General features: G+C 42.0%; 2 protein-coding genes across 7 annotated transcripts in view; one reads left to right on the plus strand and one right to left on the minus strand.

Moving 5' to 3' along the window:
* The window catches only part of ARHGAP10 (Rho GTPase activating protein 10), a 153,057-nt gene extending 151,661 nt beyond the window's left edge, over positions 1 to 1,396 (minus strand). For both annotated transcript variants that reach the window (XM_068402751.1, XM_068402752.1), the window contains exon 1: positions 1,064 to 1,396. In XM_068402751.1, coding sequence (XP_068258852.1) covers positions 1,064 to 1,217 — 154 coding nt within the window. In that variant the 5' untranslated portion in view covers positions 1,218 to 1,396. The remainder of the gene's footprint in view (positions 1 to 1,063) is intronic.
* Positions 1,397 to 1,544: 148 nt separating this feature from the next.
* Positions 1,545 to 26,941, plus strand: part of PRMT9 (protein arginine methyltransferase 9) — a 28,099-nt gene continuing 2,702 nt past the window's right edge. Inside the window, exons 1-13 of one of the 5 annotated variants that reach the window (XM_068404031.1) lie at positions 1,545 to 1,704; positions 4,504 to 4,587; positions 6,029 to 6,282; positions 7,908 to 7,959; positions 8,523 to 8,735; positions 9,267 to 9,415; positions 10,727 to 10,963; positions 11,543 to 11,710; positions 16,908 to 17,010; positions 18,183 to 18,289; positions 20,033 to 20,225; positions 23,936 to 24,119; positions 26,185 to 26,896. In XM_068404031.1, the coding sequence (XP_068260132.1) occupies positions 8,550 to 8,735; positions 9,267 to 9,415; positions 10,727 to 10,963; positions 11,543 to 11,710; positions 16,908 to 17,010; positions 18,183 to 18,289; positions 20,033 to 20,225; positions 23,936 to 24,119; positions 26,185 to 26,896 (2,039 nt within the window). In that variant the 5' untranslated portion in view covers positions 1,545 to 1,704; positions 4,504 to 4,587; positions 6,029 to 6,282; positions 7,908 to 7,959; positions 8,523 to 8,549. Of the gene's footprint in view, positions 1,705 to 4,503; positions 4,588 to 6,028; positions 6,283 to 7,439; positions 7,530 to 7,907; positions 7,960 to 8,522; positions 8,736 to 9,266; positions 9,416 to 10,726; positions 10,964 to 11,542; positions 11,711 to 16,907; positions 17,011 to 18,182; positions 18,290 to 20,032; positions 20,226 to 23,935; positions 24,120 to 26,184; positions 26,897 to 26,941 lie in introns of those variants that run through there. The other 4 variants (XM_068404030.1, XM_068404032.1, XM_068404033.1 and 1 more) reach the window with 4 other exon arrangements.

Raw genomic sequence — 26,941 nt, forward strand, 5'->3', positions numbered from 1 at the left:
CCAGGCACATCAAACAGAGAGAAAATCAGGAAAGAATGTTTCTTTATTTACACAAAATGAGCCATCTCAGTTTTTAAAACCCTCACCATACCCAGGCAGCTACACTGCTCCAACCATTGGCAAATCCCTCCCAGTTTAAGGGAAATATCTTGAAAGCCTGGTTCCCTGTCTTTAGAAGTTTTCCACGATACCAAAGATCCAGTACACTTTGGAGAACACAGTGCCAGAGTGCTGCACTAGTGTTTTGAATAATTGGTATAGACATCCTACTAGACACTTAGGAGACAACACTACTATATCTTAAGTTAAATGGAAGAAATGGTATTACCACAATACTACATTAAGAATATGCATTAACATGGCCATTCAAGGAAAATAACAATTCCCACATAAACCACAGCATAGCTAATCATAAATATAGAAATACATCTATATTCAACGAGTAAAATGCAAAATTAAAACACACCATCACATTTTAGGAGGCGAAAGGCATAGAACTGGTAACTCGTGCTGTCTCCACAGAACTGTAAGTCTGGTAATTCTCAAACATACTTAAAATTTTGACAAAGGGGTATTTTCAGCAGCCGCTTCACAGACTACAAATACATATACACGTACATCGTTATGCTAAGAGATGCAATTCACAGACACTCAGCTTGCAACGCGCACCGGTAAAACTAGAAACCCAGTTCCAAGCGGATTTAACATCGCGGCTCACTCGGGCTCGGCACCGCCAAAGACATAAGCCAGGCCCGGCCAAGACACCGGGCAGATGCAACAGGCGTTACAAGAAGCGGAGTTACCCGGCGCTACCGCCGCTATCCCTTATCCCCTCTCCACGGCGAAGGGCTGGAGAGCACCTACGTCCCCAAGGCGGCTGGTGGCGGACACAAGGGGGAGGGCTGGAGAAAGCCAGTGCAAAACACTGCTACAAAAGCAAGCGCCGCCGGCTCAGAGGCGAAACCTCTCGGCGCCGGGCGAGCGGCTGCAAGTGCCGGGCCCCGAGCCGCCGGCAGCCACCCCCGCAGCGACCCGGCGTCTCCCCCCACACCCCTCCACTCACTTTTGGTCGCGGCGATCAGGTTTTTCCCATCCTTGAGCAACTCCTTAATAAACTTATTGGTCTTCTCCAGCTCGGCCTCATGGGCTCTTACCCGCTCCCTGAACCAGGGGCTGTCCAGGTAGCAGTCACTGAACTCCAGGGGCTGCAGCCCCATGGCTGCCGCTCCGCCGGGACTCGCCTCCCCGCGAACCTCTCCCGGTTACGCCACCGCAGCAGCGACCTCCTGGGCAGTCGAGGCGCAGCGGGCGGAGGCGCAGCGGGCGTCCCCACGGCCGGCGTCCCCGCAGCAGTGAGCCGGAAGCCGTGGCCACAAAGAGAGCAGCAGCGGCGGCGGCGGCTCCCTCCGCACAGGGCTGGGCGCGGGCAAAGCCAAGGCGGAGCGGAGAGGAGAGGAGCGGAGCTGCCCTCCCCGCTACAAGGGGCGGGGCGGCAGGAGGGCGCCTCGCTCCCGGCAGCCCCGCCGCCACCACCGGGCCGGGCCGGGGCGGCCTGGCCGCGCCGGGGCCCGCCTCCCGCCCGCCTTTCCTCCCCTCCCCGCCGCGGCGCTTACACAAGGCTGGGCGCCGGGGCTCGGTTGTGCTCGCAGTCCCTGTGAGGGGGACGCGAGCTGGTACTGTTCTATCAGCCGCCGGGTCCCCCAGGTAGAGTGCCCCGTTTGTTCGGAGGGGGCTGTGGGGGGGCCCGGCAGAGCAGAGGCCCAGCAGGGCCTGTGCGGGCGCGGCGCCACGGCGGGGTGGGAGAGCCCGCACCGCAAACGCAGCGGCTTGTCACGGCAGGCCGCGGGTTGCCTGTCCCCGTCTGGCTGGGTGGGGAGGCCGCCGGGTGCGAGCTGCCGCGGGTGGGTGATTCACCCCGCGGAAAGGTCCGTGGGAAGGGGCAGAGCAGGCAGGCGGTCGGGGGAAGGATGCACAGAGCAGCACATGGGCCGCTGGATCCTTGTAAGTCGTCGTGTCGGTGGTCTGCCGGCAGAGAAGGCTGGCGTTGCTCCTCTGTCCCTGTCCTGCTCGTGAAATACCGAGTAAAGCAGAGACAGCCTCACTTTGTCTTCATTTAATAAAGTAGCACGTTAACAAGTACTGTAGCAAGAGCAAGACCTTGAGAAGACCACTCAATGCTGAATTGTTTAAGAATGTTAGGAAATTCATGAAGAAAACAGAAAAGGCTTATAATCATACTTGTATTTATAAATCAGTTATAATTTAATGGTTGTAGTGGTTTAACAGTAGTGCAATTCATAGTGATTTGGTGGGACTTTTTTAGATGATTGAGGGTATATATTTTAGTCATTAATATACGTCTATATGTCTTCTTGGGGAGTAACTTCAATCTATTTAATTTTCTGTATTTTGGCAAATTGAGTTTTAGTTCCTGCTCCTCTTGAAGCAATGAGCTTTGGTATTAATTTAAATGCATTATTTGTTGGGCCCACAGTTAAGCCTAGTCTTGCCTTGGCCAAAGAAACAAAATAGAGCCGCCTTTTTTGAATATAATTTACATTTTGAAGACTCGTGCTAAAAAAAAAAAAAGCTACTTTTATCTTTCTTTTTAAAAGTAGCACCTAAGATTTGTAGAAATGACTGAGATGAAGATAGCTGGTAGTGTTACTATCTACCTTCCTCTGTATGACCCCAGGCAGTGGCCTGCAGAAGTCATGAGTGGAAACAGGTGAGCGCTTCAGGAATCTCATTTAAAATTACTCCTGTTTGTACAATCAGTGTATCAGGTAGGATTCAATTTTGCAAACATTTAGGTTTTTTAATAATTATCCACTTGAGAGCCTGCTTCAGAAATCAGGTGACAGCGTGAGTAAGCACAGAATTTCGTGATCAAAGGCAAAGATAATGTCCTCATTGTCCACATAGATGAGGAAAATAAGAAAACACAATTGTGTAAAGAAAGGGGCAGGGAGAGGGGGCTTGACATGGACGCTCACAAGTAATTGTAGTTCCTGAAAGTAGTCTTAAATATGAGTGTGGCCCTTCAGAGTCAGCTGCTACTTAAAAGTGCAGGTGATTTGTCTGAAATCACAGCAGGCCAGGAGGTTCTATTGAGAGCAGACTCCAAACATTCAGCCTTTCAGCCAGGTGTCCCACCTGCTAGATCGCGTTATCTGCTGTGATACTTATTTTCTACTATTATTTAACTGAGAAGTTACTATGCTACTCAAAACTATGTTTAATAATAATTAAAAAAAACTTAAAGAAATAACAAACAAATCTGTTTAGATTACCGGAGCAGCATTTCATGAGTAAGTATGCCTTCCATGAATAGTTTGTTTAATTTGTCCTGTAGTTATCTTCAGGATTAAAATTAGAATAATATTTTCATGCTTGTTTATAGTTACTGTAATTTCCCTATCATAATTCCACTTATGTGTTGTAAAGTAATTGGGTTGCATGCATTGTGTGGAGCTGCTTGCATTCAAATTATTTAAAAAAAGAAGAAAAAACTTGTGAATGTTCAGCTTAGCCCTGAGGGTTTTAGCTCGCAAAAAAACACCAGGTTTAAAATTTATATTTGTCCTACCATGACAAGCCCATTAGGGGAAATTGATCCTGCTACCTCAATCATGTGAATTAAAAATGTATTCCATTGTAATTGCAGCTAAAAGGAGCAGCGGTAGTCCAACAGAAATACATACATACACATAACACGTTTTTCCCAGAATAAAAAGAGTTAATTTGTATTCACATAACAAAGCAAGGAATCAAATTCACTATTATGTTGATATTCTACACTGTTTATCCAGTATTGTTATCCAGACAACATACTGGATTCCTACCACCAAATTTATTAAATATATCTTTTCCTAAACCTGACCCACCAGTTTAAACATTGTCAGATCCTGAAAGGCAGAACTATGATGTAAAAAAAAAACCATAAAAAATTCTGAGATGGAAGACTGAGGAGCAATAATAACCCATTAATTTAAATGGAGAAAATTTACGTATCTAATGAGTAATAAAAGGAGTTCCACTTTATTCACTAATTAAGGCTAGAAGTGGTTTTATATTAGTAGTTTAGAAAATTCTCCTCTTTTCTGCCATTCCCTACTCAAGGTCATCAAATTTTACAGCTGCTTTGTAGCCTGTTTTAAGAGACTATGACATAGATTGACTATGTGGAGCTCTGGCAAAAGCCTGTCCATATATTGTGTATTTATCTTTGCTGTGGTTATTTTCCCTCGACATTCGTTGCAAGCACGGCTTCAGGAAATACCTTCTTCAAGTCATTTTATATAATAGGCATACACCAGCATGGCATATGTTTTGTTCCATCTTACCATCCTTAAGTTCTTGTCTGATCACTTCAACATCCTGATTTTCATGAAAGACAATGTTCTGATCTGTGGCTGGTTGTGTCTCCAATCTGTATGTTATGGAGAGATGGGTTAGAAATTAGTGAACTTAACTTGGAGTTTTATTGACATTTTATTACAGAGCATTGATATCGGCTGCCCCCATTTGCAACACGCAGCTATGTTGAGTTGTTGAAAACATCATTAGCAACAACATCCTTCCAAGGTATTGTAGTTTCTTCTCTTGTCTAAGTACTTTTACCTCCGTTAGGAGAAAGGTCCTGTCACGGTTTTATAGAAGGTTTATAGAGTTTCCTTCTAACTCCCATCTTGCTCATAACTGTGTCATCACTGTTGGCTTGCAAGATGTGAGGGGCGTTATGCATATGTGAGGTACCGCTAGGCTGCATGCTGCCTCTCCTCTCATCCATCAAGAGTGCAAATAGAAAGGGACTAATCTCTGACCACCCATGATGCAGACCAAGGTCATTTATTCTACTGTCAACCAACTTGATGATTATTATGGCAATCATAATAATCGATCATATCTATCTGATAAGATGGGCATTCCTTTCTGGCACTCCTTTACAGCACGAGCTTTACCCAACAAGTTATTTTAGTATGCACCTGTTTCAGTGTTGCAAACATTATATTCTGTGGCCATTTTTTTTAAATTCATGAAATAAATCCATTCATGAAATCCATTAAACAGTTGTGAATATGGGATTAACAAATATCCTCCCCAGCCTTTGAACTGAACCGACTCTTGCAAATTGCAAGGATTTTACACTGACACTTTTTAGTAATCTTCTCCTGCAAAACTTGCACTGTGAAATGTCCATTTAAATTGGGTCAAATTAGCACAAAATACTACTTAATTTATGCTTAAAAATAGGCACTATGAAGCATTTATGCTATTCATCTGGCACTTGTGCTGACCAGAAAAAAAAAATACAGCTCAACAAGTTTGGAGAATCGTGGAGCTACAGAGATACTGGCTCATTGCAGTATTTGGTACAGTCCACCTCCTGTTACACCTCACTGTCCACAGGTGATAATAGCCTGTACTTTTTTTTTTTCCTCTTTCTCAACATCCCACAGGTGCTAATACTTCTTTTTTTCCCCTTGATACTATCATCCTCTAGCTGTGAAGTATAATTAAGCTAAATTTAGAGAAGCTGGTTCCCCATCTGTAACTAATTTAAAGTTCATAGCTTTTCTTTCAAAACTGAAGGCAGGCTTGGGAGCTTTGTGATACCAGTTGATGTAATAAGATATTACATCCTCCTGTAGAGCTGAATTCACATACAAAATATTTGATACTTTCTGATACTAATATTTGCACATCGCCATGGACTTCACCCAGCCCAAGTGCTTTACCAGTTCTTATTTTATGTTTTTCTAGCATGTCTTTCCTCTATCAGAAGTTTATTCTAGTGTCATTCAGGTTGCCTGCCCTCAGTCTTTTCCTTTGGGTCCCTTCTCTCAAAATGTTTGTGGACTTTTCCTCTTTTATAATGTTATAGGGTAGTAATTAACTTTGCTGTAGATTCCAGTTTAACTGTCACTGTTTCTTTTAGACTTGCGTTCCCCCTCCATATGTGCTATTTTCATCTTGATCAAAATGTTGGCCTGACATTTTTAAGTGGTAATCATTTGTTTCTCAGAAGTGAAGGCATATACAATATGCACAGCTGTAAAAGCCTGGAAGAGATGCATTCATGCATTAGAGAAGGAAAGTGAAGATGAACAGCTTCCAAACATTTCATGATTAGTAAACAATGCCATGGCCTGTTCTTGTCCCAGAAGTAGGACAAGACCAAATGAACTCTGCCTTTTTTAGAAAAGATCTGCACTCCAGGGCCCTGCATGCGGTTGTTCCCAGAGCAGGCAGCCTGCCAAGACTCCACAGAGAAAGAAGGTAAGTGGTGTCATAGGCATGGAGGGAGCGAGGTAAGGGACTGGAGATTTGGAGCAAAGCTCTGGATTTTGCTACTCACAATCTCTGTTGCTGCAGGGTTGAGTTGTTAGTCAAAGGCCCAAGACTTTGGACTTGTTTATGATTTAAAACTAGGTGGTGGGAACATTCTCCTTAAATGTCATTCTTGGGACTTGCCAACCATGGAATTAAAATTAAATTTTAGGAACACCATAACTACAGGACAATCATAGGCAGTGCCTGCACAGCACGCAGTTCATACACTGCATGGGTAAACATTTAAGGTGGTAGGTCTTATCTGCAAAGCAGGTCTGAACAGCATTGAATAGTAAGGGATTGCATTTAGCTGTGCTGTGGGTCACTTCTAGTCCTGTGTTCATAAGAGCTGATTTACCAGCTTAAAAAGATTGGACACGGATGGAGAATGAACATGGACAATTAAAATACCTTTATTCCATATATATATATGGAGAAATGGTAAGACAGTTTCTAGTCAATCCAGCATGTTTGACCTGAAAAGTAACAAGCTAAACTAGAATGAAAAAAAAAATTGTTTAGAGAGTTTTGTTTGTATTTTTCTCAAACTTTTTACTTACCAATGAAGGTATGAATTTTCTTTTTGTTGCATAGTGCCTCCTTCTTGTCACCTTTCAAAGCATTAGCTTTTCTGTAATACTAATTTCTGGCATTCTATTTTTTTCTTTGTTCTTAAAAACATGTAAATATCAGCTGATCCTTTAGGCAAATAAAAGGTGAATGTCTACACCTTGAAACTGTAGAGAAAAGCTTGGGGGCGGAGGGGGGAACCTCTTGTCACAAATGGAACAGAAATAAAGATGAAGCAAAGGTTTTTTAACCTTGCTGTGCGCAGTCCCGCGTGAGGCCTTACGGTCCTTCAGCGCGTCCCCTGAGGAGACGCGCAGCTCCCGCCCCTGGGGCGGAGGCGAGCGGGGCGCGGACCTGCCGGCAGCAGCTTGCGGGAGCGGGCAGCGGGCTCTGTGCCTGGGGCGCTGACCGCCCCCGAGGCCAGCGGGCAGCTGGCCGGGCTGCGCACCGCCCCCTCAGGGGCCGCCCGCCCGCAGCGCGGGAAGGCACCGGCGGGTCTCGCTCCCGCCCGGCTCCGCGCCTGCCGCCCTGCGCATGCGCGATGGCTTCTGCCCGGCGCTGAGATGGCGGCGGCCGGCGGCGTGCGTGGCGGCTGGCAGGGAGCCCCGTTCCGCGCCGAGCAGGTGATGGCCCCGGCAGCGCCCGGCCGCAGCAGAACCCCCCCGCCCTACCCCGCTGCTTTCCCTGCGCCAGGGAAGCGGCCCTGGGGCTCGCCCCGCCAGTGGGGCGGTGTCCGGAGGTAGCGCGGCCTGCCGGGCTTTCCGGCGGCCCCGCCGCTCGGAGCTGGCCCCCTCGTCCTCTCTGCTTGCAGCCCCTGAATCCCTACGGCAGGCGCGTTTGCGCGGCCCTCCCTGGTTCTGCGTGCCCCTGTGTGAATTACTGGTGCTCGCTGGAGACGTGCTGGTGTTTGTTTGTTTTTTTTTTTGTTTTTAAGAAGAGCCTAGTCGTGACGGTGCTGGGTTTCTTGCAGTGCCTTTCCATGTAACGTTCACTCTCTTTAGCTTTAGGATACCTCTGAAAATCCTGAAGGCGGTATTAGGCCCTCTTACGTAGGTAAGTGTTAAAATATTGTGGTAACCAAGGCAGTTATAAAAATGTGCATATTGATTCTGATAACTAACGTTTTCTTTAGGGGAAAAATAGTCGTGTAAAATAAACCGTGTGAGCTCGTTAGCTCTTTTTCTGGGAGTCTTTGTTTTATGAAGATACTATTGTTGAAGTGGAAAAGTTTTAATGTGCAGATTTTGTGGTTAATTATAAAACTTATGAGCACATGAACTTCCAGTGTGAAAAACTATTTGGTCAGACACAAACTAAAATATATATTACAAAAAAAATAATTTAAAAAGCGAAGAAGTTTAACCTGTTTCTAGGACCTGATCTAACATAAACGTGACGTGTGCTTGACTTTCGAATGCTGAACACTCATTTTAAAGTTGATGGATTTATCAGTGGCATAAAGATAAGCATGTTTTTGAATGCTTAGGATTTGGGAGGAGGGAGGATGTCTTTACTAATGCCAGTGAAAATTAAAATATTGTTTGATCTGTCAGCTTTGTGTGCAACCTATTTGGCCTACAGTATACACAATTTTTTTAAAATTTTTTTTTTTTTAGGAAGAGCGAGTATTTACGTCTTTCAGAATGCCCAACTCCAACGCTAAACTTAATTGTAACCGTAGAGGTGGTCAGGAAGCCGGCAGGCGGGAGCTGGTTTCCAGGTCTTTGCAGAGTGCTCAGCATTGCCTGGAGGACCAGGATTTTGGAACTGCCTATGCTCACTATCTCCTGGTACTAAATCTAGCTCCTGAGTTAAAAACTGCTGTCAAAGTAAGTGCTCTTTGAATTACCTGAAACAATTTTATTTACTGTATTTCTCTTGAGGCTTTGTGACATATTTTGTGCTTGTGATTTGTTGTACATAAATAATTTTCCTATTCAGTCGTCAAAATAAAAGTAGAAAACAGTAATAATGGAGACTGCCAGTAACTTGTTTATTAAGCCGTGTGTGCCTAAGGGAAGGGAATTGATACAATTTTCTTTTAATCTATGTGTGTCAACTAAGTTTCATAAAAATAGGGCCTTGTTAGTATTGGCTTGTAGTATAGCATGCATTAATATACATGTAGGCTCTTAGTATACACTACTGGGTGATGATACTCTGTGTGGGTATCTGAGCGCTTATTTCTGCTGCTTCAGGTGAGCCAGCTAACTTGGGATGATAGCAAACAATTGTATGCAGCTGTTTAGGGAAATGAGGGTGTTCAGGTGCATGTCAGGATACTTCTAGATGTTTTCAGGGCTCAGTTGCCTGCTTCTGGTAACTGCCAGCAACTCAGTGGTATATGTTTTATTTTCTAGGAAACATTTCAGTTTACTCTCTTTAAATGGGCAGAAGAGCTAGATTCTCTGGCACGGATTCAAGATCTGTTTAACTGTTATGAACAAGCACTTGAACTGTATCCGAATGATGAAGTGATATGTAATAGTATGGGAGAACATCTTTTCAGGTTTGTAGTAATGTATATTCGGTTTTTGTAAGTTTCACATTTAGTATTGTATGTTAATAAACGATGTCCAGTTCAGCAGAGCACGTAAAATGTGCTCAAAAAAAGTAAATGCAAGCGTATGCTTAATGCTGTATAGTGTGTACTGTTGAGCTTCAGATCTCTCTGTCAACTTAGAGTAGCCAATGCTAAAATAAACATTGATTGTCACAGCAAAAGTAAAAAAAAAAAAAAAGTAAAAGCACTTTTAGTAAAGTAAAAAAAGTAAAAGCACTGCCTTCAAATATTTTCTAACAATTTATTAAGGAATTGCTAAACAAAAAAGAGACCAAAATTGTTCAGAGTCACTATGTTAACTATTGTGGTTAACCTATAATTTTTGAGGTTCTTCCTTTCTTTCATGTTAGATTCCTGAAAACTACTGCCTTTGAATACTGTCTTTTAATTCTGGTCCTTCTTGAGGTCACATATAGAGAAGCAGCTGATCATGTATACTGTACTGCGTAGGGCTGTTCTTAAATGGTTTGAGCTTATTATTTTGTTTATTAGTGTAAAGCATTCTTTTCCAGCTTTCTCCAAATAATGCAAAACGTAGTGCTTTGCTGTTGCTAAGGGTTCTAAGGTCTTCTGAGACTGGAATTTTAAGATTGAAATCATAGGCTGTGGATCCAGATAGTTTTAATTAGGTTTGCTTTTTGTGATTATTTTGTTTGTTTGTTTGTTTGTTTTAAGGAACAACTCTTCCAGCATTGTATTAAAATATACGTGTTTCTTGCATTTCACAGATTTTGAGGTTTTTTCAGTGCTGTCTGATTAGGGAATATGCTATAGGTATCATAAAACTTGCTTTAAGTTCACAGTTTTTTCAAAATTGCCACTTAGTGCAAGCGCTGGCAACTCAAAATTTGATTGGTTTACAGTGTGTTCCAATTAAATAAGGTAAAACTGTTTTGGGGCTTGTAGCATGCTCTTGACTTGAAAATCTGTGAAACTGGATTGCAGAGTTGCTGCTGTCATATTGTTGCAGCAAGTTCTTGTAAAACCTGTTTTAGTCTGTCAAAGGATGCAGTAGTGGATGGATGAAGACCGGTGCACACAGTGTTATTTTTTGGACTACCTTTGCATTTTAAAGTGATTTGATGTAGAGCTGTAAATCATTCTTTTTCATAAGGTAATATCAATGTTTCTAAAGATAGTCTTTCTAACTAATGCAAAACATTTACATTGTCTTTTAACTGATAGAAGACCTCTTTACAGACCCACAGATACTTGGCAGCTGAATGCATGCTTTCTATTTGTCATTTTTACTATTAGAATGGGCTTTAGGGATGAAGCAGCTGGATATTTTCATAAAGCAGTGAAGCTTAACCCAGACTTTGCTGATGCAAAGGAGAATTTTTACCGTGTTGCAAACTGGCTTGTGGAACGCTGGCACTTCATCATGCTCAACGATGCCAAGAGGAACCTTACTTATCTGAAAGCAATTGAGAATGCTGTCCGCTCAGGGTGCAAATCTGTCCTTGATATTGGAACAGGAACAGGAATTTTGAGGTGTGTCATAAGTGCATATTTAACATCAACTTCATAGAAACATATTTGTTGTGTAACAAAATTTAATTGCTAGTGGAAAAAAATAATTTACTTTCATGCCTTTGTTGAGAGAAAATTTAAGAAAGGACACAAAGCTTTCAGAAGTTGGTGAGTCTGGAGATTAGTGTCTAGTAGTATATTTTTGGAACTCTTATTACTTGTTGCAGATGCTTTTTGTGCCAATAACTGCTGTATAAATTGAATTACTTATGTTGGTTTTGGAGTTGTAATATCATGTGTCCTGTCTTTAAGTATTGAGTCTAGTATAATGAGTGGGTTTAGCATAGCTAGGGGGAGTATCCTTATGCTGCCTGTATTTATTTTTTTGGTGATAGCATATCAAAAGGATATCAGTTTGTGCGGTATCGGTGTTCACACAAGAGATACTAGTTCACTTAATGATCATTTTTAGACTTGGTCTGTTTTCTTAGAAATATGAAGCAGATGTGGAAATAGAACTTAAGAAAACGCAGTATCTTGTCATGCTTTACCTAAAAAGATTTAAACTGGAGGGGAAAAGCCCTGATTCTTGTTTTTCAGTATGTTTGCAAAAAAGGCTGGAGCCTCTTTTGTCTATGCCTGTGAATTATCAAAAACTATGTATGAACTGGCCCGTGATGTGGTGGCAGCAAATAACATGGAAAGAGAGATCAAACTCCTGCATTTGAAGTCACTCGATATAGAAATTCCAAAGCACATACCTGAAAGGTACGTTGTTGCGCTCTGTTGTGATATTATTTTTAATTTGCTCTTAATTTCAAGAAAATAGAAAATACTCTGTGACCTAAACATGAAATAACTTTGCCTATGATATTACCCATAATGTGAGAAGGTTCTCTGTATGTTTTATGTTTTTGTAGAGCAGTGCAGAAATGATAACGTGTTCTTTAGATCATACTAATTTCTATGGTAGATCAACAATGTCATAAATTAAGGAGTTTAATTCTTTGATGGTGAGAGCTTTGGGGCATATGCAATTATATTGCAGCAATAGGAAAAGAGAAATTGGATTACTACATCATAAAAGTCATTTTAACACACTTGTATACTTAACTTCTGGCTCACTTCAGCCCATGAATAGGATGGAGGTATGTAATAGGGCCTGCAAAGGAAGACTGTTTCTGGGACATACCACACCCCTGCCACTCCATGTCAACTGCTGTGTTTGTCAGAGAGATCATAAATTGCAGATTGTCTGCCTCTTCTGATGAGGGAGTGGGGAAATCCTCCCCTCTGTCCCCTAAGGAGAGTGCTACTGTGTTTGGAGGCGAGAAGGTGCCATGTGATGTGCATGGGTTCCTGTTTTTTTGCATCTGGAAGGGTGGTGGTGGCTGGGCTGACTCTAGCTGTGAATGGCAGCACCCTGCCATGGCAGGGATCCGTATGGCTTTCAGTGTGGCTTTGGATATTGGAGTAAAATTCAGTGGAAGAGTGTTGTGGTTTGTCCTGTGAGAATAGGTTTTTGTGTTTGTATTGAGCTTTTTATTTGTACGTACACATCTGCCCACCTGTCTGTATAGCAGAGATGCATGTGTGTTAGAAAATGAAGTAGCTTCTTTTTGCAATAGTAAGTAATGTCTTTTAAAGCACAGTAAGAGCTACTGGGACAAATCAGTAGCTTGGAATTGCTTGTGTGAAATTAGAATTTGATTACAGCTTTCAGTATATGTGATCTAAGCTTTTTGTGCTACCCTGCTCTGCCTTGCTCACTGTCCCTTTCTGCAGGGGTTTTTCAGGAGGATCTGTAAATTTTTAGCAGGTAGAAACCTGAGGGGATTTTTGTTTTGGTATATGCGAAGGACTGGTTTATCAGCTCAGCTCACCGCTACTAGGGATGCAGATTAAACGTGGGAATGAAATAATCCATTTTACTTTGAATTAGTAACATTTAATAAAGTGTCTGGTGATGGTACAGGCTCATAATCTGAAATGATGAAGCTCCCATGGTTTAGTGTGCTAGTCAAGCCTTGTAATTGTGTCAGCTGAGCTACAGTAACTGATCATATATATCCTTTTAGTGTATATGATGAGTTATTAGATGTCACCTGTCAGGAACAAATTGTTACTGTTCTGGAAATGTCTTACCATGCTGTATGTTTTTTGGTTTAAATCCAAAAGATTTAGGATTTTAGGGTCTGTTAGTCTACATAGTAACTTTATTGTGCTTTGATTTGCGATCACGAAATGACAGTTTTTGATTCTTGGAACAGTAAGGAGGGGGGCCAGCAGAACCGCTACCTTGGAGTTCCAGAGGGCAGACTTTGGCCTGTTTTGGAGCCTGGTTGACACGAGTCCCTTGGGAGGCAATCCTGAAGGGCAAAGAAGTCCAGGAAGGCCAGACAGTCTTCAAGAAGGCAATCTTAAAGGCGTGGGAGCAGGTAGTCCCCATGTGCTGAAAGATGAGCTGGAGGGAAAGAAGAACCCTGGCCTGGCTGAATAGAGAGCTTTGGCTGGAACTCAGGAAAAAAAAGGAGAGTTTATGACCTTTGGAAGAAGGGTCAGGCAACTCAGGAGGACTACAAAGATGTCATGAGGTTTTGCAGGGAGAAAATTAGAAGGGCCAAAGCCCAACTAGAACTTAATCTGACTACTGCCATAAAAGACAATAAAAAATGTTTCTGTAAACACTTTAGCAATAAAAGGAGAGCTAAGGAGAATCTCCGTCCTTTATTGGATGTGGGGGGAAACATGGTGACAAAGGATGAGGAAAAGGCTGAGGTACTTAATGCCATCTTTGCCTCAGCCTTTAGTAGTAAGACCAGTTTTTCTCTGGGTACCCAGCCCCTTGAGCTGGAAGACAGGGACAGGGAACAGAATGAAGCTCCCATAATCCAAGGGGAAATGGTTAGCAACCTGCTATGCCAGTTAGACACACACTTCTATGGGGCCAAATGGGATCCATCCAAGGGTGCTGAGGGAGCTGGCAGAAGTGTTAACCAAGCCACTTCCAATCATTTATCAGCAAGCCTGGCTAACTGGGGAGGTCCCAGTTGACTGGGTGCTCAACACTTTTTTCCCCCTCTGTCTTTACCAGCACCATTGGGCCCCAAGGTCTTGGGAACAAAAATCCAGGTTGATGCAAACACAGACCTGCCATCAGTGAAGGAAGAGTTGGTATGAAAACTATTACAGGAGCTTGACCCCTACAAAACACCTGAGGGTGTTGAAAGCTGACTGACGTCATTGCAAGGCCGCTCTCCATAATCTTTGAGGTCGTGGAGAATGGGGGATGTTCCAGAAGACTGGAAGAAGGCTAATGTCACCCCCATCTACAAGGAGGGCTTAAAGGAGGATCCAGGAAATTATAGGTCCAGTCTTACTTCAGTCCCTGGGAAAGTTATGGAATGAATCCTCCTGGGGGCTATTACAAGTCACGTGAAGCATGTGATTGGGAAAAGCCAGCACGGATTCACGAAGGGCAAATTGTGCTTGACAAACCTGATCGCCTTTTACAACAAAGTTACCTGCTTGGTTGATGTGGGGTGAGTGGTGGACATTGTTTACCTGGATTTTTCCAAGGCTTTCAATACAGTTCCCCACAGCCTTCTAGAGAAACTGATGCACTACAGTCTAGACAAGTGGTCCATGCGGTGGATGGGAAACTGGCTGACAGGCTGCATGCAGAGGGTGGTGGTAAATAGCTCTCTTTTTCAAACTGGCTACCTGTCACAAGTGGGGTCCCCCAGGGATTGATATTGGGCCCAACGCTGTTTTGTATCTTTATAAGTCATCTGGATGGTGGGATCAAGTGTACCCTGATGAAATTTGCTGATGATACCAAACTGAGTGGGGAAGTGGACACTTCGGAAGGGAGAGCCATCCTGCAGGAAGACCTGGATAGGCTGGAAGAGTGGGCTAACAAGAACCTTATGAAGTTCAACAAGGACAAGTGTAAGGTCTTGCACCTGGGAAAACATAATCCAAGAGTGCTGCACAGGCTGGGATCTACCCGGCTGGGGAGCAGCTCTGTGGAAAGGGACCTGGGGGTCCTGGTGGACAAGAAGCTCAATATGAGAGAACAGTGTGCTGCAGCAGCAAAGAAAGCCAACAGGATGCTGGGTTGCATCAACAAGGGAAGAGAGAAAGAAGTCATTATCCCACTCTCTTCAGCACTTGTTAGGCCACACCTGAAATACTGTGTTCAGTTTTGGTCCCCACTATACAAAAAAAGATGTGGACAGGCTGGAGAGGGTCCAGAGAAGAGCCACAAAGATGACTGGCAAGCCCACCATATCAGGAAAGGCTGAGAGAAATGGGTTTGTTCAGCCTTGAGAAAATAAGGTGCGTACAGGACAACTTAGGTGATCAGGCCCAGTTAGCATGAGTTTATGAAAGGCAGGTTCTGCTTGACTAACCTGATCTCCTTCTATGACAAGGTGACCCGCTTAGTGGATGAGGGAAAGGCTGTGGATGTTGTCTACCTGGACTTCAGTAAAGCCTTTGACACCGCTTCCCACAGCATTTTCCTGGAGAAACTGGCTGCTCATGGCTTGGACAATCATACGCTTTGCTGGGTAAAAAAACTGGCTGGATGGCCGGGCCCAAAGAGTTGTGGTGAATGGAGTTCAATCCAGTTGGTGGCTGGTCACAAGCGGTGTTCCCCAGGGCTCAGTATTGGGGCAGTTCTCTTTAATATCTTTATCAATGATCTGGACAAGGGGATGGAGTGCAGCCTCAGTAAGTTCACAGACAACACCAAGTTGGGCGGGAGTGTTGATCTGCTTGAGGGTAGGAAGGCTCTGCAGAGGCATCTGGACAGGCTGGATTGATGGGCCGAGGCCAAATGTCTGAGGTTCAATAAGGCCAAGTGTTGGGTTCTGCTTTTGGGTCACAACAACCCCATGCAATGCTACAGGCTTTGTGAAGAGTGACTGGAAAGCTGCCTGGCGGAAAAGGACAAGGGGGTGTTGGTTGACAGCCGGCTGAATATGAACCAGCAGTGTGCCCAGGTGGCCAAGGCAGCCAACAGCATCCTGGCTTGTATCAGAAATAGTGAGGCCAGCAGCACTAGGGGAGTGATTGTCCCCCTGTACTCGGCACTGGTGAGGCTGCACCTTGAATACTGTGTTCAGTTTTGGGCCCCTCGCTACAAGAAAGACATTGAGGTGCTGGAGCGAGTCCAGAGAAGGGCAACAAAGCTGGTGAAGGGTCTATTGCTGTCTACAACTACCTGAAAGGAGGTTGTAGGGAGGTGGGTGTCGGTCTCTTCTCCCAGGGAGTGATAGGATGAGAGGAAATGGCCTCAGGTTGTGCCAGGGGAGGTTTAGATTGGGTATTAGGAAAAATTCCTTCACCAAAAGGGTTGTTAAGCATTGGAGCAGGCTACCCAGGGAAGTGGTGGAGTCACCATCCCTGGAGGTATTTAAAAGATGTGTAGATGTGGCGCTTAGGGACATGGTTTAGTGGTGGACTTATCAGTGCCAGGTTAATGGTTGGACTTGATGATCTTAAAGGTCCTTTCCAACCAAAACGTTTCTATGATTCTAGGGTTTTTTTTTAATTACTTTTAAACACACATGCATATGGATACTCTTGCACAAGATTCAGACAAAATACATATTCTGCAGTATCATTGGCTGTGTGCCCAGGCTGAAACATCTTCCTGTTTTGGGTAGATTCTTCCCACACAATTTATTTATAAACGCTGAACAAGAAGCTTTATGGTAAACTCTTTCTCAATGTTTATTCTCTTTTATCTGTGTCTTGAATAACTTCCAACAACAATTCAAAACATGTCATTTGTTGTGAGAATTAAGTTGCCCATCTGTATTGAAACTTCAGAACTCTGGTAGAAGTTTCGCTCTGAGCTCACGTTGGTATGGTGGTTTATTTTCTTTAAAAGAATGATTGTTAACAGGAATGTGTGTTATACATTATATTTCATGGCGTTCTTTTTCTTATCTAGAGTTTCCTTGGTTGTCACAGAAACAGTTGATGCTGGTTTATTTGGAGAAGGAATTGTGGAGAGCTTGATACATGCTTGGGAGCATCTACTTTTACAACCAAAGGTAGGTGATGTGGGTATGTATGTGTAAATGGGATTCCTGTTTTGTTTGCTGCATATTCATGCGTGTGTGTGTATGTACGCACATTCACAGACATACGTGAATGAGGAACCACTGTCTTGTAAATATTTCATACCTATTGATATCTTAAAAATGAGTGATCTGGATTTGTTCCATGAAACAATATTTTGTTTTATTTTGGTGAAGGGCAATGAGGCAGCTGCATACATTGTACTTCTGTGAGCTTGTGTTCTGAGTAGGCAGGTACTTGCAATGCATGTTTCCCTGATGTAACCTTCCGTCATACAGAGATGGTTCACTCTTGATCACTGTTCATTCCTTTTTTTTTCCCCTCCTTTTTTTTCCCCCCACTTTGTAAGTAACACCAAAGGGCTTTGTCTGTGTTTTAAAAGCCTTGTTTTCCTGTGAGTTTGATTACAAGCTGGTCATTTTGAGATGCCAACTAGTAGCAGGAAGTCTTGTGAGTCTAAGCAGAAAATGCTGAATTATGGTAGAATTATTTTTCACCATAACACTAGGGGACAGTCCATTATAATTTGGTAAATATGCCATGTGCTTGTGCTTTTAATTTATTTTTGCTAACTTTGCACTTTTTTGGAAGACTGAACAATTCCACCGGGTTTCAGATTGTACTTTGTATCGTGCATTTTAGCTAGCATACATTGAGCAAAGTAGTACGACAAGGGGTTTTATATGGGTTAACCTCTGTTAGGTCTTATGAAATACAAGGACTTCTCTTTTATTTTGATGTTGCCTTGATTCTGACTCATTTAAAAAAAGTCTTATCTGGCTGAAAGCTTTTTCTATTGTATTGAACTGAAACTGATGACCTCTAGTGTAAAGTATAGGAATGATGCATAAAGGAAAGGTCCTCAAACGTTTCAATATATTCTAACAGAATACAAATTAAAAAGCACTTTTAGAATTAGTAGACTGAAAAGTAAAGCTGATGCATGGATATATTGAAACACAGTATTTAAAAAACTCCTTTAATGGTCAACTGGAATGACAATGACCAGAAGCTTTACTAGTCACTGAGAACTTACTGATGTTTTGACTGTAATCTTAAATGGCTCGTTAATATGTAACCTAGGCTTTGTAGTAATGGTAGAAATAGGTCACTGTTTCATTGCATGTTGTTCATGTTTTCACAGCCTAAAAATCAAGATGTCAGTACTGGAGATTATGGCAGAGTTATTCCTGCAAGTGCTACAATATTTGGGATGGCAGTGGAATGCAGAGAGATACGTAGACATCACAGGTATGTTTAAACTCTGGCACAGTTTGAATCCATGTTTGTTATTTGGGAAGAGAAACTGGTGGTTTTCAATAAGGGTTTTTCATTTACTGTTCTCTTTATTTTTTGAATGACTGATTATCTGTTCACTAAACAGATTTCTGCTCTCGCCCTCCCCACACCTTTTCCAGGCTCTTTTTCTTATTTTTTTTTTCCTTCCCCTTTTGTGGGTTGGACTTTCTGCACCACTTTATCAGAAACTCTTGATTTTCAGTTATGCTGAAATACATGCCATTAACACACGTTAAAGAAATTTAATTCCTTAAGAGTAAAATTACTTCTCAATTTCTGTATTGAAGATTCTTGGATTAACACTTGGCCTTTCTCCTTGTTTACCCTCTTTATAATCTGCTCCATACCTCACTGCTGGATCTAACCCTTTCAGAAGATGAGAACAGGATTTTCTAAAGCCTACGTGTTAATAACCCCACCTAACATTATCTTTCCGAATATGTGCCTTGCTTAATTCTGACCTAGCATACGGTAGTTTCTTTGCTGAGACCAGTTCTGACTGTGTATCAATTATTTTCATATTCATTTTTATTCTCATCGTCTAGAACAGTATCACTGTATGGAGATGATCTCTGTCTGAGAGGTTTGGACTTGATCTGTGTTGTTCAGGACTAATCTTGTTGAGGATTAAAGAAAACACTAACTTTTACAGGAGCTTCAGTGTACTGGATGAAAACTAGCCAGGCTGCATCAGTGATTTTTCTAATGCAGTAGACCTGGACAGCTGCAAGAAGAGACAGAAGTTCCTGTAGTAGATGGTCATAGAAGAACTTTATTTTGGGAGAAGTTAATTATTCATCAATTAGAAGATAGGTTTTTGCCTTGAAACATGGCATTGACTGTTCCTTACAAAATTTCAACAGGAAGAAAGTTTAATGCTCTGTAACTTTATATGGTTGAATTAACAATCCATTCTAATAGTATAGCTTAAGGTCAGGTGGCTAGCAGGACTGAAATGATTGCCACAAATTAATTAAATGCTGTAGGAAGAAGAAAAATGTTACTTTTAAGTTTCCTGCCTTTGTAGTTTGAGATCCCTTTTTGCTCCACTAAGAATACCTGTCTTAAGTCTATTTTGACAAGTGCTGTTAAACTTTTTCCACCAAGAAATCAACGCTGAGACTTTCTTTGCAGCTATGTAACTATGAAAAATGCCTTATTCTGCATAGATTGTGCTTGATAAATATATAAAGGTACTGCAAAATGAAAGTTTTATGTCAAAGAGACTCCAAAAATGTATTTTCCTGTTGTATATCTATTTATCTTTCTCTGACTGTTCTGTTCACCTGAAAGAAACATCTTTGTTGCCTGTCTAATGCAACAGCAGAAGAAAAGCTTTATTTGTTCTTATTATCACAGGGTACATTCTTCTTTCTAGTTCCCTATCAAGACTCGTGGAGTTGTACTTAAGGGGGCAAAAGTCTGTGGCCTTTGAGAAAGGACATATTGGGCTTTTTCTCAGTTTCTAGTGACAGTGTTCAGTTCTGATTCTTGAAAGTGATGTGCATTTTCTGTGCTTTAGAGCTGCTCCGAACATTACAAAAAGCCCACAGAATTGTTTTGTATTTCTTAGTTTTTCTATTCTTACACTCTGTGCATTTAAAAATACTTAGCTAGCCTAGGAAGAATTTCCTTTGGGTTTTTTGGTCAAATTATTTGGAGTTTAATTTCATCCCTTTTTTCCTTAACTCCCAGAGTGGGAACGCAAGAAGTTGCTGGTGTGCGCTTGTCAAATTCGGTGCGGTTCTTTAGTCCAACATACGCTTCTGCTGGTTCAGAGGAAACTGTTGAACCTTACACCACCGAGAAGCTCAGTCGTATTCCTGGAGGTTACGTACCTCTGACAGAACCCTGTCAAGTAATGACAGTAGATTTCAACAATCTGCAGGTAATGATTTTTTTTTTTTTTTTTACGTCCTTTATAAGTAATCTATGAATAACGAGAGCTCCGTATCTTATTTGCTTTCCGGGTTCAATTTCAGAACAGTTCACGAGTACAGAATTGGCAGGGCTGCACTGAAATCCTCTGTTGGTTTTGATACTTGCCTGGTTGTCTGGTGACATGATTCATCAGACGACAGTCTATGAGTTTTTGAAGGTGGAGTTTTTTGTTTGTTTGGCGCAGTTCAGGGAACTAAACTAGCTCACCATAGGATCAGGCTGCCAGCCTCAGTACAGGGAGGGGGAGGAAGAATGCAATAGACCCATCTTAAATGATTTATGCAGTTGTGGAACTGACTTAGCTTATTCCTCTAAAGTTAGAGTCTTCAAGGAACTCTTGAAAAGACAACAGAGAAAACATGTATTTTACATCTGGCATAAAAACGTCCGTAAGTGTTGATGGGTAAGTGTAAAAGAGAAGGGAGATGAAGAAATTACCTTACCCTATTCAACCAGTTTGATTCCACCCTTCAGCTCCTTTGGTATCTTATGGTATTTCTGTAATATGAGATTCTAAAATACGGTAGCATTATTTTGTGTATTTTGCACAAAATACGTTTGTGTGCATATACTAATAGGCCTGAACTGTAAGGCAAGGACCTCAGCCGCTTGCAGCTGAGCATGCTAAAAAGATAATACATCTGATCTCTGATGTGTTTCTTGCTCATTGACCTGTGGTGAAGAGTTAGCATTGAGTCAGAGCTTAAAATAGATTCTGTTATATAAATGAAATTATTCTTGGCTACTCCTTGGCCAGGAATTGCTGTGTTTCTGAATCAATAGCTTCTCCTAGTTGGTTTGTCTGACATCCTGAGATGAAAAATGAAATAGGACAAGGCTCTTCAGTGTACTACTGGGAGCGAACTCTCTGTGACCTAATGTTATTTCTGCTTCTACCATCAATAAGAAACTATTACTCTCTTCTGAGAGATGCCTACTCTTTAAGCATCTTGCCTGCTGGCAGACAAATAAAGATAATTTTAAAGAGTACAGAACAGTGTTACTCTTTAAACTGTGTTTCAGAACTGCTCCTTTGAAGTTTCAGTTAGACTAGTGGAGTGTTCCTGTCATGAATTGGTAAGGTATCATAAGTAAAGGTAAAGGGAAGAAATGCAATTAATTTATTTGGAATCATTGGTTACTGTTTGTTGTTACCTTTGTCACTGAGCAAATATGACAGTTCCAAACACTGGCAGGTTACTTTCAATTTCAATCTGGGGATTTTTTTGTTTGTTTTTGTTTTTGTCATGGCCACACCTGGATGTTCAGTCAGTGCAACTAAAAAATAAAAAAGAAAAATTGTCTGTGCTCCTATTGGAATAAAAAAAAACCTGCTATGCTTACAAACAGTAGCAGAATTACCTACTAAAGATTGAAATTCAGATATGAAATCACTTAGCACTATAAGGTAATTTCAAAGATCCGTTTTCTGAATGTGTATTTCAAAGAATGAGAGGGATGTTGCATTTATTCTGCTTGTACTATCTGTCCACACCTAAATTGACAGAACTGAGAAAAAGACTTAAAATGTGGTAAAACAGTGTTTCTCAAACTGAGTTGTAGGAGGCTTTAAAGATGTCAGTGCAGATCAGAGAAATAATGACAATAAGTCAAAACTAAAACAAAGCAGCTGAGTTATGCTGATTACTTTATTACTGCTATTATTAGCAGCAGCAGCAGCTCAGTTCCTCCCAGGCAGGGGAACAAGATGTGGCTGTAATTACAGGCTGCAGACACTTGTGCCTAGCCAGGTACTACCTGTGTGCATGTTTGCTGGCAGCAGATCAGTGCCACTGGGAGTGGAAGTGTTTACCTCAGCAGCCAGTAATTAAAGCTCAGTCTCACTTTCAGGCCCTAAAGGAACTGAGCTAATGCCAACAATTACAGATACTGGCTCTTTCTGATTTTCATGAGAAGTTACTTATGTGGAATATTTGAGAAATTCTGGATAAAGACATAGGAAACTTGATAACTGCATTCTTTCTGTAGTTTTTCCTTCTGTTTATAGTCCCCTTTAGTTTTTTTTTTAATGCAAGTTATCTTTTTCTCATTCAGAGGATATATGTGGCATTTTGTTTTTTTTACTGCCTGTTCCTGCATTGTTGCTTTATTTTCTTTGCTGTCTCTTTAACTACACTAGTTGATGAATTGCCATCCTGATGTGTTAGAGCTGTTTGAGTCTGTAATTGCCATAAATAATAGAAAAAGATTTATGCAGTGGACAAATGTGAAGAATAAATACAGGATAAGCAGCATGGTAGAGAGCAGGGAAAGCTGAAATAACTGCCTTCAAGTGGGTTTTGAAGTGGTGTGTGCCACAAGATAGGGATGTAACAGTACAGTTACTAGAATCAGTGGATAAGAACCTTGGGCCTGCTGCTTTTGAGGAATAATCAGGAAGAATATTTTTAATATCAAATAGACTTCTAAACAGCTATAACTTCCCAGAAACTGAAAAAAAACAGATGTATGCTTGTGCTTTTGCTGTCTTGCTTCAAGGGGCTTACTGCCAGCAAACCTTCAACTTATTACTCTTTTCCTCTCCAATTGAGGGTGTACAGAAAAAATGACTAGCAGCAAAGCACTTTTAGTGAAGAGCAGTGAGATCTTATTATGAACTTTATTAGCATCCAGAAATTTTAACACATGCATTGTTCAGCCATCTCTCAATTGTGAGAAGAGAGGTAGACCAACTCTTGGAGAACACAGAATGAGAATAAAGAGGGAAAAATAAAAAACGCAGCCGTGAGAGCTACTCATCTTCTTAGAGTGGAACTTCTTGTTTGCCCTGTGTGTTTTAAGACAAATGTTGACATAAGCAGATCAGGAAGCTGATACATGTTTAGTAAAGGCTATTACTAAGTAGAATGGTTGTGACTAAGAGAATCTTTGGTCCCTTGTGCTTGACCTCCTGTTAGTCAGTTTATGCCAGAACTGTCCAAGACGTTAGAGCTGGGTCCTTTATGTTTGTAAATGTTGGTAGCAGAAGGTAATTGCTGAGGAAAATAAATTGTACATGGGAGAAGACTTAATTCCTGTTACATATTCAGAACTTTTCAGGAGTATTGGAGAACTTATAACTTGATCCCTTTAGGGAAGATCTTAGTTCTTCCCAGTGGTGAAATTGTATATGCCTGACCTTCTACGCAAAGCCTGTAGCGCAGGTAGCAGAGAAAATATCCTCAAAGATGTTTGACTTAGTGTTTTTGTAATGATTTTGCTGAACCTCTGTTCGAGCAAATTCAGTGCTTTACGTACAGTATTTCTAGAACTGATTGAACACAGAGAAGCGTGTGCCTAAAATCCAGCCCAAAAGATTGGCTCTGTTTTTATTACTTCTCATAAGGCAAGCCTTGCCAGTCTAAAGCCTTTCTTGCAGTTTTCAGTGTTTTTAAGTATGTACGTATGTTTGCTTTAATGGCTGATGGATGCAGGTTGGTTGTGTGCATAACTGCGCTTCCATGTGGGAAAACAGTTCCTATGCTTAATGAATACTAATGATAATTGGTATTGTAGCAGCTTGTTAACTTCAGGTTTCTGTTGGGTACCCTCATGGATTGGTGCAGAGATTTGAGTGACTTAGTGAATGTAATAAAAAACATCTTTTATTTATGGAAAGAAACTGTCTCACACTTTTTCTCTTTCCACTTTGGTCAGGAGCTGAAAAGCCTTGCAGCTAGAAAGCCCTGGAAGCTCAGCCTGCCAGTCACTGAAGGAGGAATACTAGATGCTATTGTGGTGTGGTTTGTACTACAGCTTGACGATGAGCACACTCTATCTACAAGTCCCAGTGAGGAAACCTGCTGGGAACAGGCAGTCTATCCTGTGCAGGGTCTCTTTGGTACGACCTGTGGATTTTCTTGTTGTGGTACATTAACTTGGTTTCATTTCGGTTTTGAGCTAGTCAGGTTATCTTGGAGATTACGAAGTGACAGCAAATAGGTTTAAGAGAAGTTCAACAGCAAGTAGCTGTGATGTGGTTATTGATCATGTTTCTGGACTGTAGTGCACAATCCCTGCATCAGGGCTTGTTCGTGGGACTCTGCTATGAAGCAGATAAGGCATCTGCTTAAGATCTGGGAGAATGCTTTTCATTAAGTTGGTTTTTTTTCTCTACTGAATTAAATGCATTGTGGAGCAACTCCCAAGAAGTGGGGCTACTAACTGGCTCTACTTAGTCAAGATGTGACTTGTGAAAGGGAAGTGAGGTAGGAATTGCTAGCTGCTACTGCCAAAAAACAAAACTGAACATTCCTGCTTACCCCTCACCTCCATTTTGGACTGAACTTGAATACTGTTCCCACACACACACAGTGGCAGTGTCATTTCCAGCAGCCTCTACTCTCCATTTACCCATTTTCCATTCTCCTGTTTCATAGAATCTTAGAATATCTAGAGTTGGAAGGGACCCATAAGGCTCATGAAGTCCAACTCTCTGCTCCTTGCAGGACACCTGAAGCTAAATCACATGACTAAGAGCATTGTCCAAACACTTCTTGACCTCTGAAAGGCTTGGTGGTGTGATCACTTCCTTGGGGAGCCTGTTCCAGTGACCGACCACCCTCTCAGTGAAGAACCTTTTCCCAGTGTCCAATCTGAACTTCCCCTCATGCAGCTTCATCCTGTTTCCTCATGTCCTGTTGCTAGTCACCAGAGAGAGGAGATCAGTACCTGCTACTCTGCTGCCCACCTTGAGGAAGTTGTAGACTGCGATGAGGTCACCCCACAACTTCTCCAATCTGAAGAAGCCGAGTGAGCTCAGCTGCTCCTCATAAGTCTTGCCCTCAAGGCCCTTTTACCATCTTGGTCACCCTCCTCTGGACATACTCTAATAGTTTGGTGTCCTCCTTATATTGAGGTGCCCAAAACTGCACACAGTACTCAAGGTGGGGTCACACCAGTGCAGTGTAGAGTGGGACAATCACTTCCCTTGACTGGCTAGCTATGCTGTGCTTGATGCACCCCAACCACACAGTTGGCCCTTTTGGCTGCCAGGGCATGCTGTTGACTCATCCAATTTGCCATCCACCCAAACCCCCAGATCCCTTTCTGTGGGGCTGCTCTCCAGCCTCTCATTCCCCAAATTGTACATATAACCAGGATTACCCTGTCCCAGGTGGAGAATCCAGCACTTACTCTTGTTAAATTTCATACTGGTGAATTGCCCAGCTCTGTAGTCTATCCAGATCTCTCTGTAAAGCCTCTCTACCCTCGAGGGAGTCCACAGCTCCTCCTAATTTAGTATTGATAGACAGTAGGGGCAGCTGTGCCATAGACTGGTTCAACTGAAAGTGTAGGAGAGGGAAGAGACTCTTTTAGCCTGTGTTGCCATTGAAAGAAATGTTTGTCAAACTGTAGCCTGTTTGTTTTGAAATTCTGGTCTGGATCAATGGATTTACTTTCTGAGAACATACACAGAGAGTATCCAAAGACCGTCTCGAGCTGTACACTATAAATGTTCCAGTAAAACTTATTCTGAATAAATTACGCTTTCTAAACAGTAGCTATTGTTTTCCATGTAACTGCAAACTTACCTTTGTCTACAGCAGGTATGAAAATGTAAATAATTAATATTTAGCATTTTAAAGCAAAAGCAATTTCTTTACCAGTGTGTTTTTGTTCTGCTTTGCTGTTGACAGAACACAAAGTAATATCTACTTATCATAGGCTTATTTTGAGAATGAATGGATTTTGCCTAGTGTGGGACAGTTTAAGGCAAATGTTAGCACACAGTCACAGATTTAAGCTTATGGGCTAGAGGCTGGAACAATTCTTTCATACACATTAGTAACAACTAATGAAGAAATGAGAGAATGCTTGTGTTTGTTTTTTAAGCACTGTATAGCTGTTTCAGTGATGTTTGCTGTAAAGTAACTGACATGACTTTTTCGTGCTGTTTTGCCAAGATTATTCTGTGAAGACTGGAGATACCGTGATGATGGAAGTTTGCTGCCAAGACTGCTACTTGAAGATCCAGAAGATTTCTTCTTTGACTTCAGAGTGTGGGATGGATGTCAGTGACAAAGACGACACGCTGAGTTTGGGCAATGAGGCTGAATTATGTAATGCTCTGGCTGGTCTTCAGACAACTAGCAAACAGGATGACAGTGGTCAAGTATGCGTGTTGGAATCCACAGAAATAGCCCTGCTCAACAATGTACCGTACCACGAATGCTTTAAAGCTGTCATGGGCAAAGTGCTGTTGTCATTAAATCCAAGTAAGGACTTGCAGTCCATGGATGTTGATATACATGGCAGTGGGATGAACCTCCAAGAGGGTCAAAACAAGAGCTCTCTAGATGTGGCTCCTGATCCTTTGTACATTTTAGATGTATCTGAAGGCTTCTCCATCCTGCCAATTATAGCTGGCAAACTTGGACCAGTTAGAGCCTACAGTTCCATTGAGAAAGAACAGCATCAGGCAGCACTTAGTGTGATTTCAGAAGCTAACCATTTCCCTAAGGAAACACTAGAGTTTTGGCTCAGCCACTTAGAAGATGAAAGTGTGGTGCTACAGAGACCCAAATCAGACAAGTTGTGGAGCATTATCATCTTGGATGTTATAGAGACATCAGGTTTAATCCAGCAGGAGGTGATGGAAAAGGCTGCAATATCCAGGTACAGTATAAATCGACAAAAAGTATTCCTAGGAATCTATAATTA

Source organism: Nyctibius grandis, chromosome 6 (assembly GCF_013368605.1).
Source record: "Nyctibius grandis isolate bNycGra1 chromosome 6, bNycGra1.pri, whole genome shotgun sequence".
Taxonomy (NCBI): domain Eukaryota; kingdom Metazoa; phylum Chordata; class Aves; order Nyctibiiformes; family Nyctibiidae; genus Nyctibius; species Nyctibius grandis.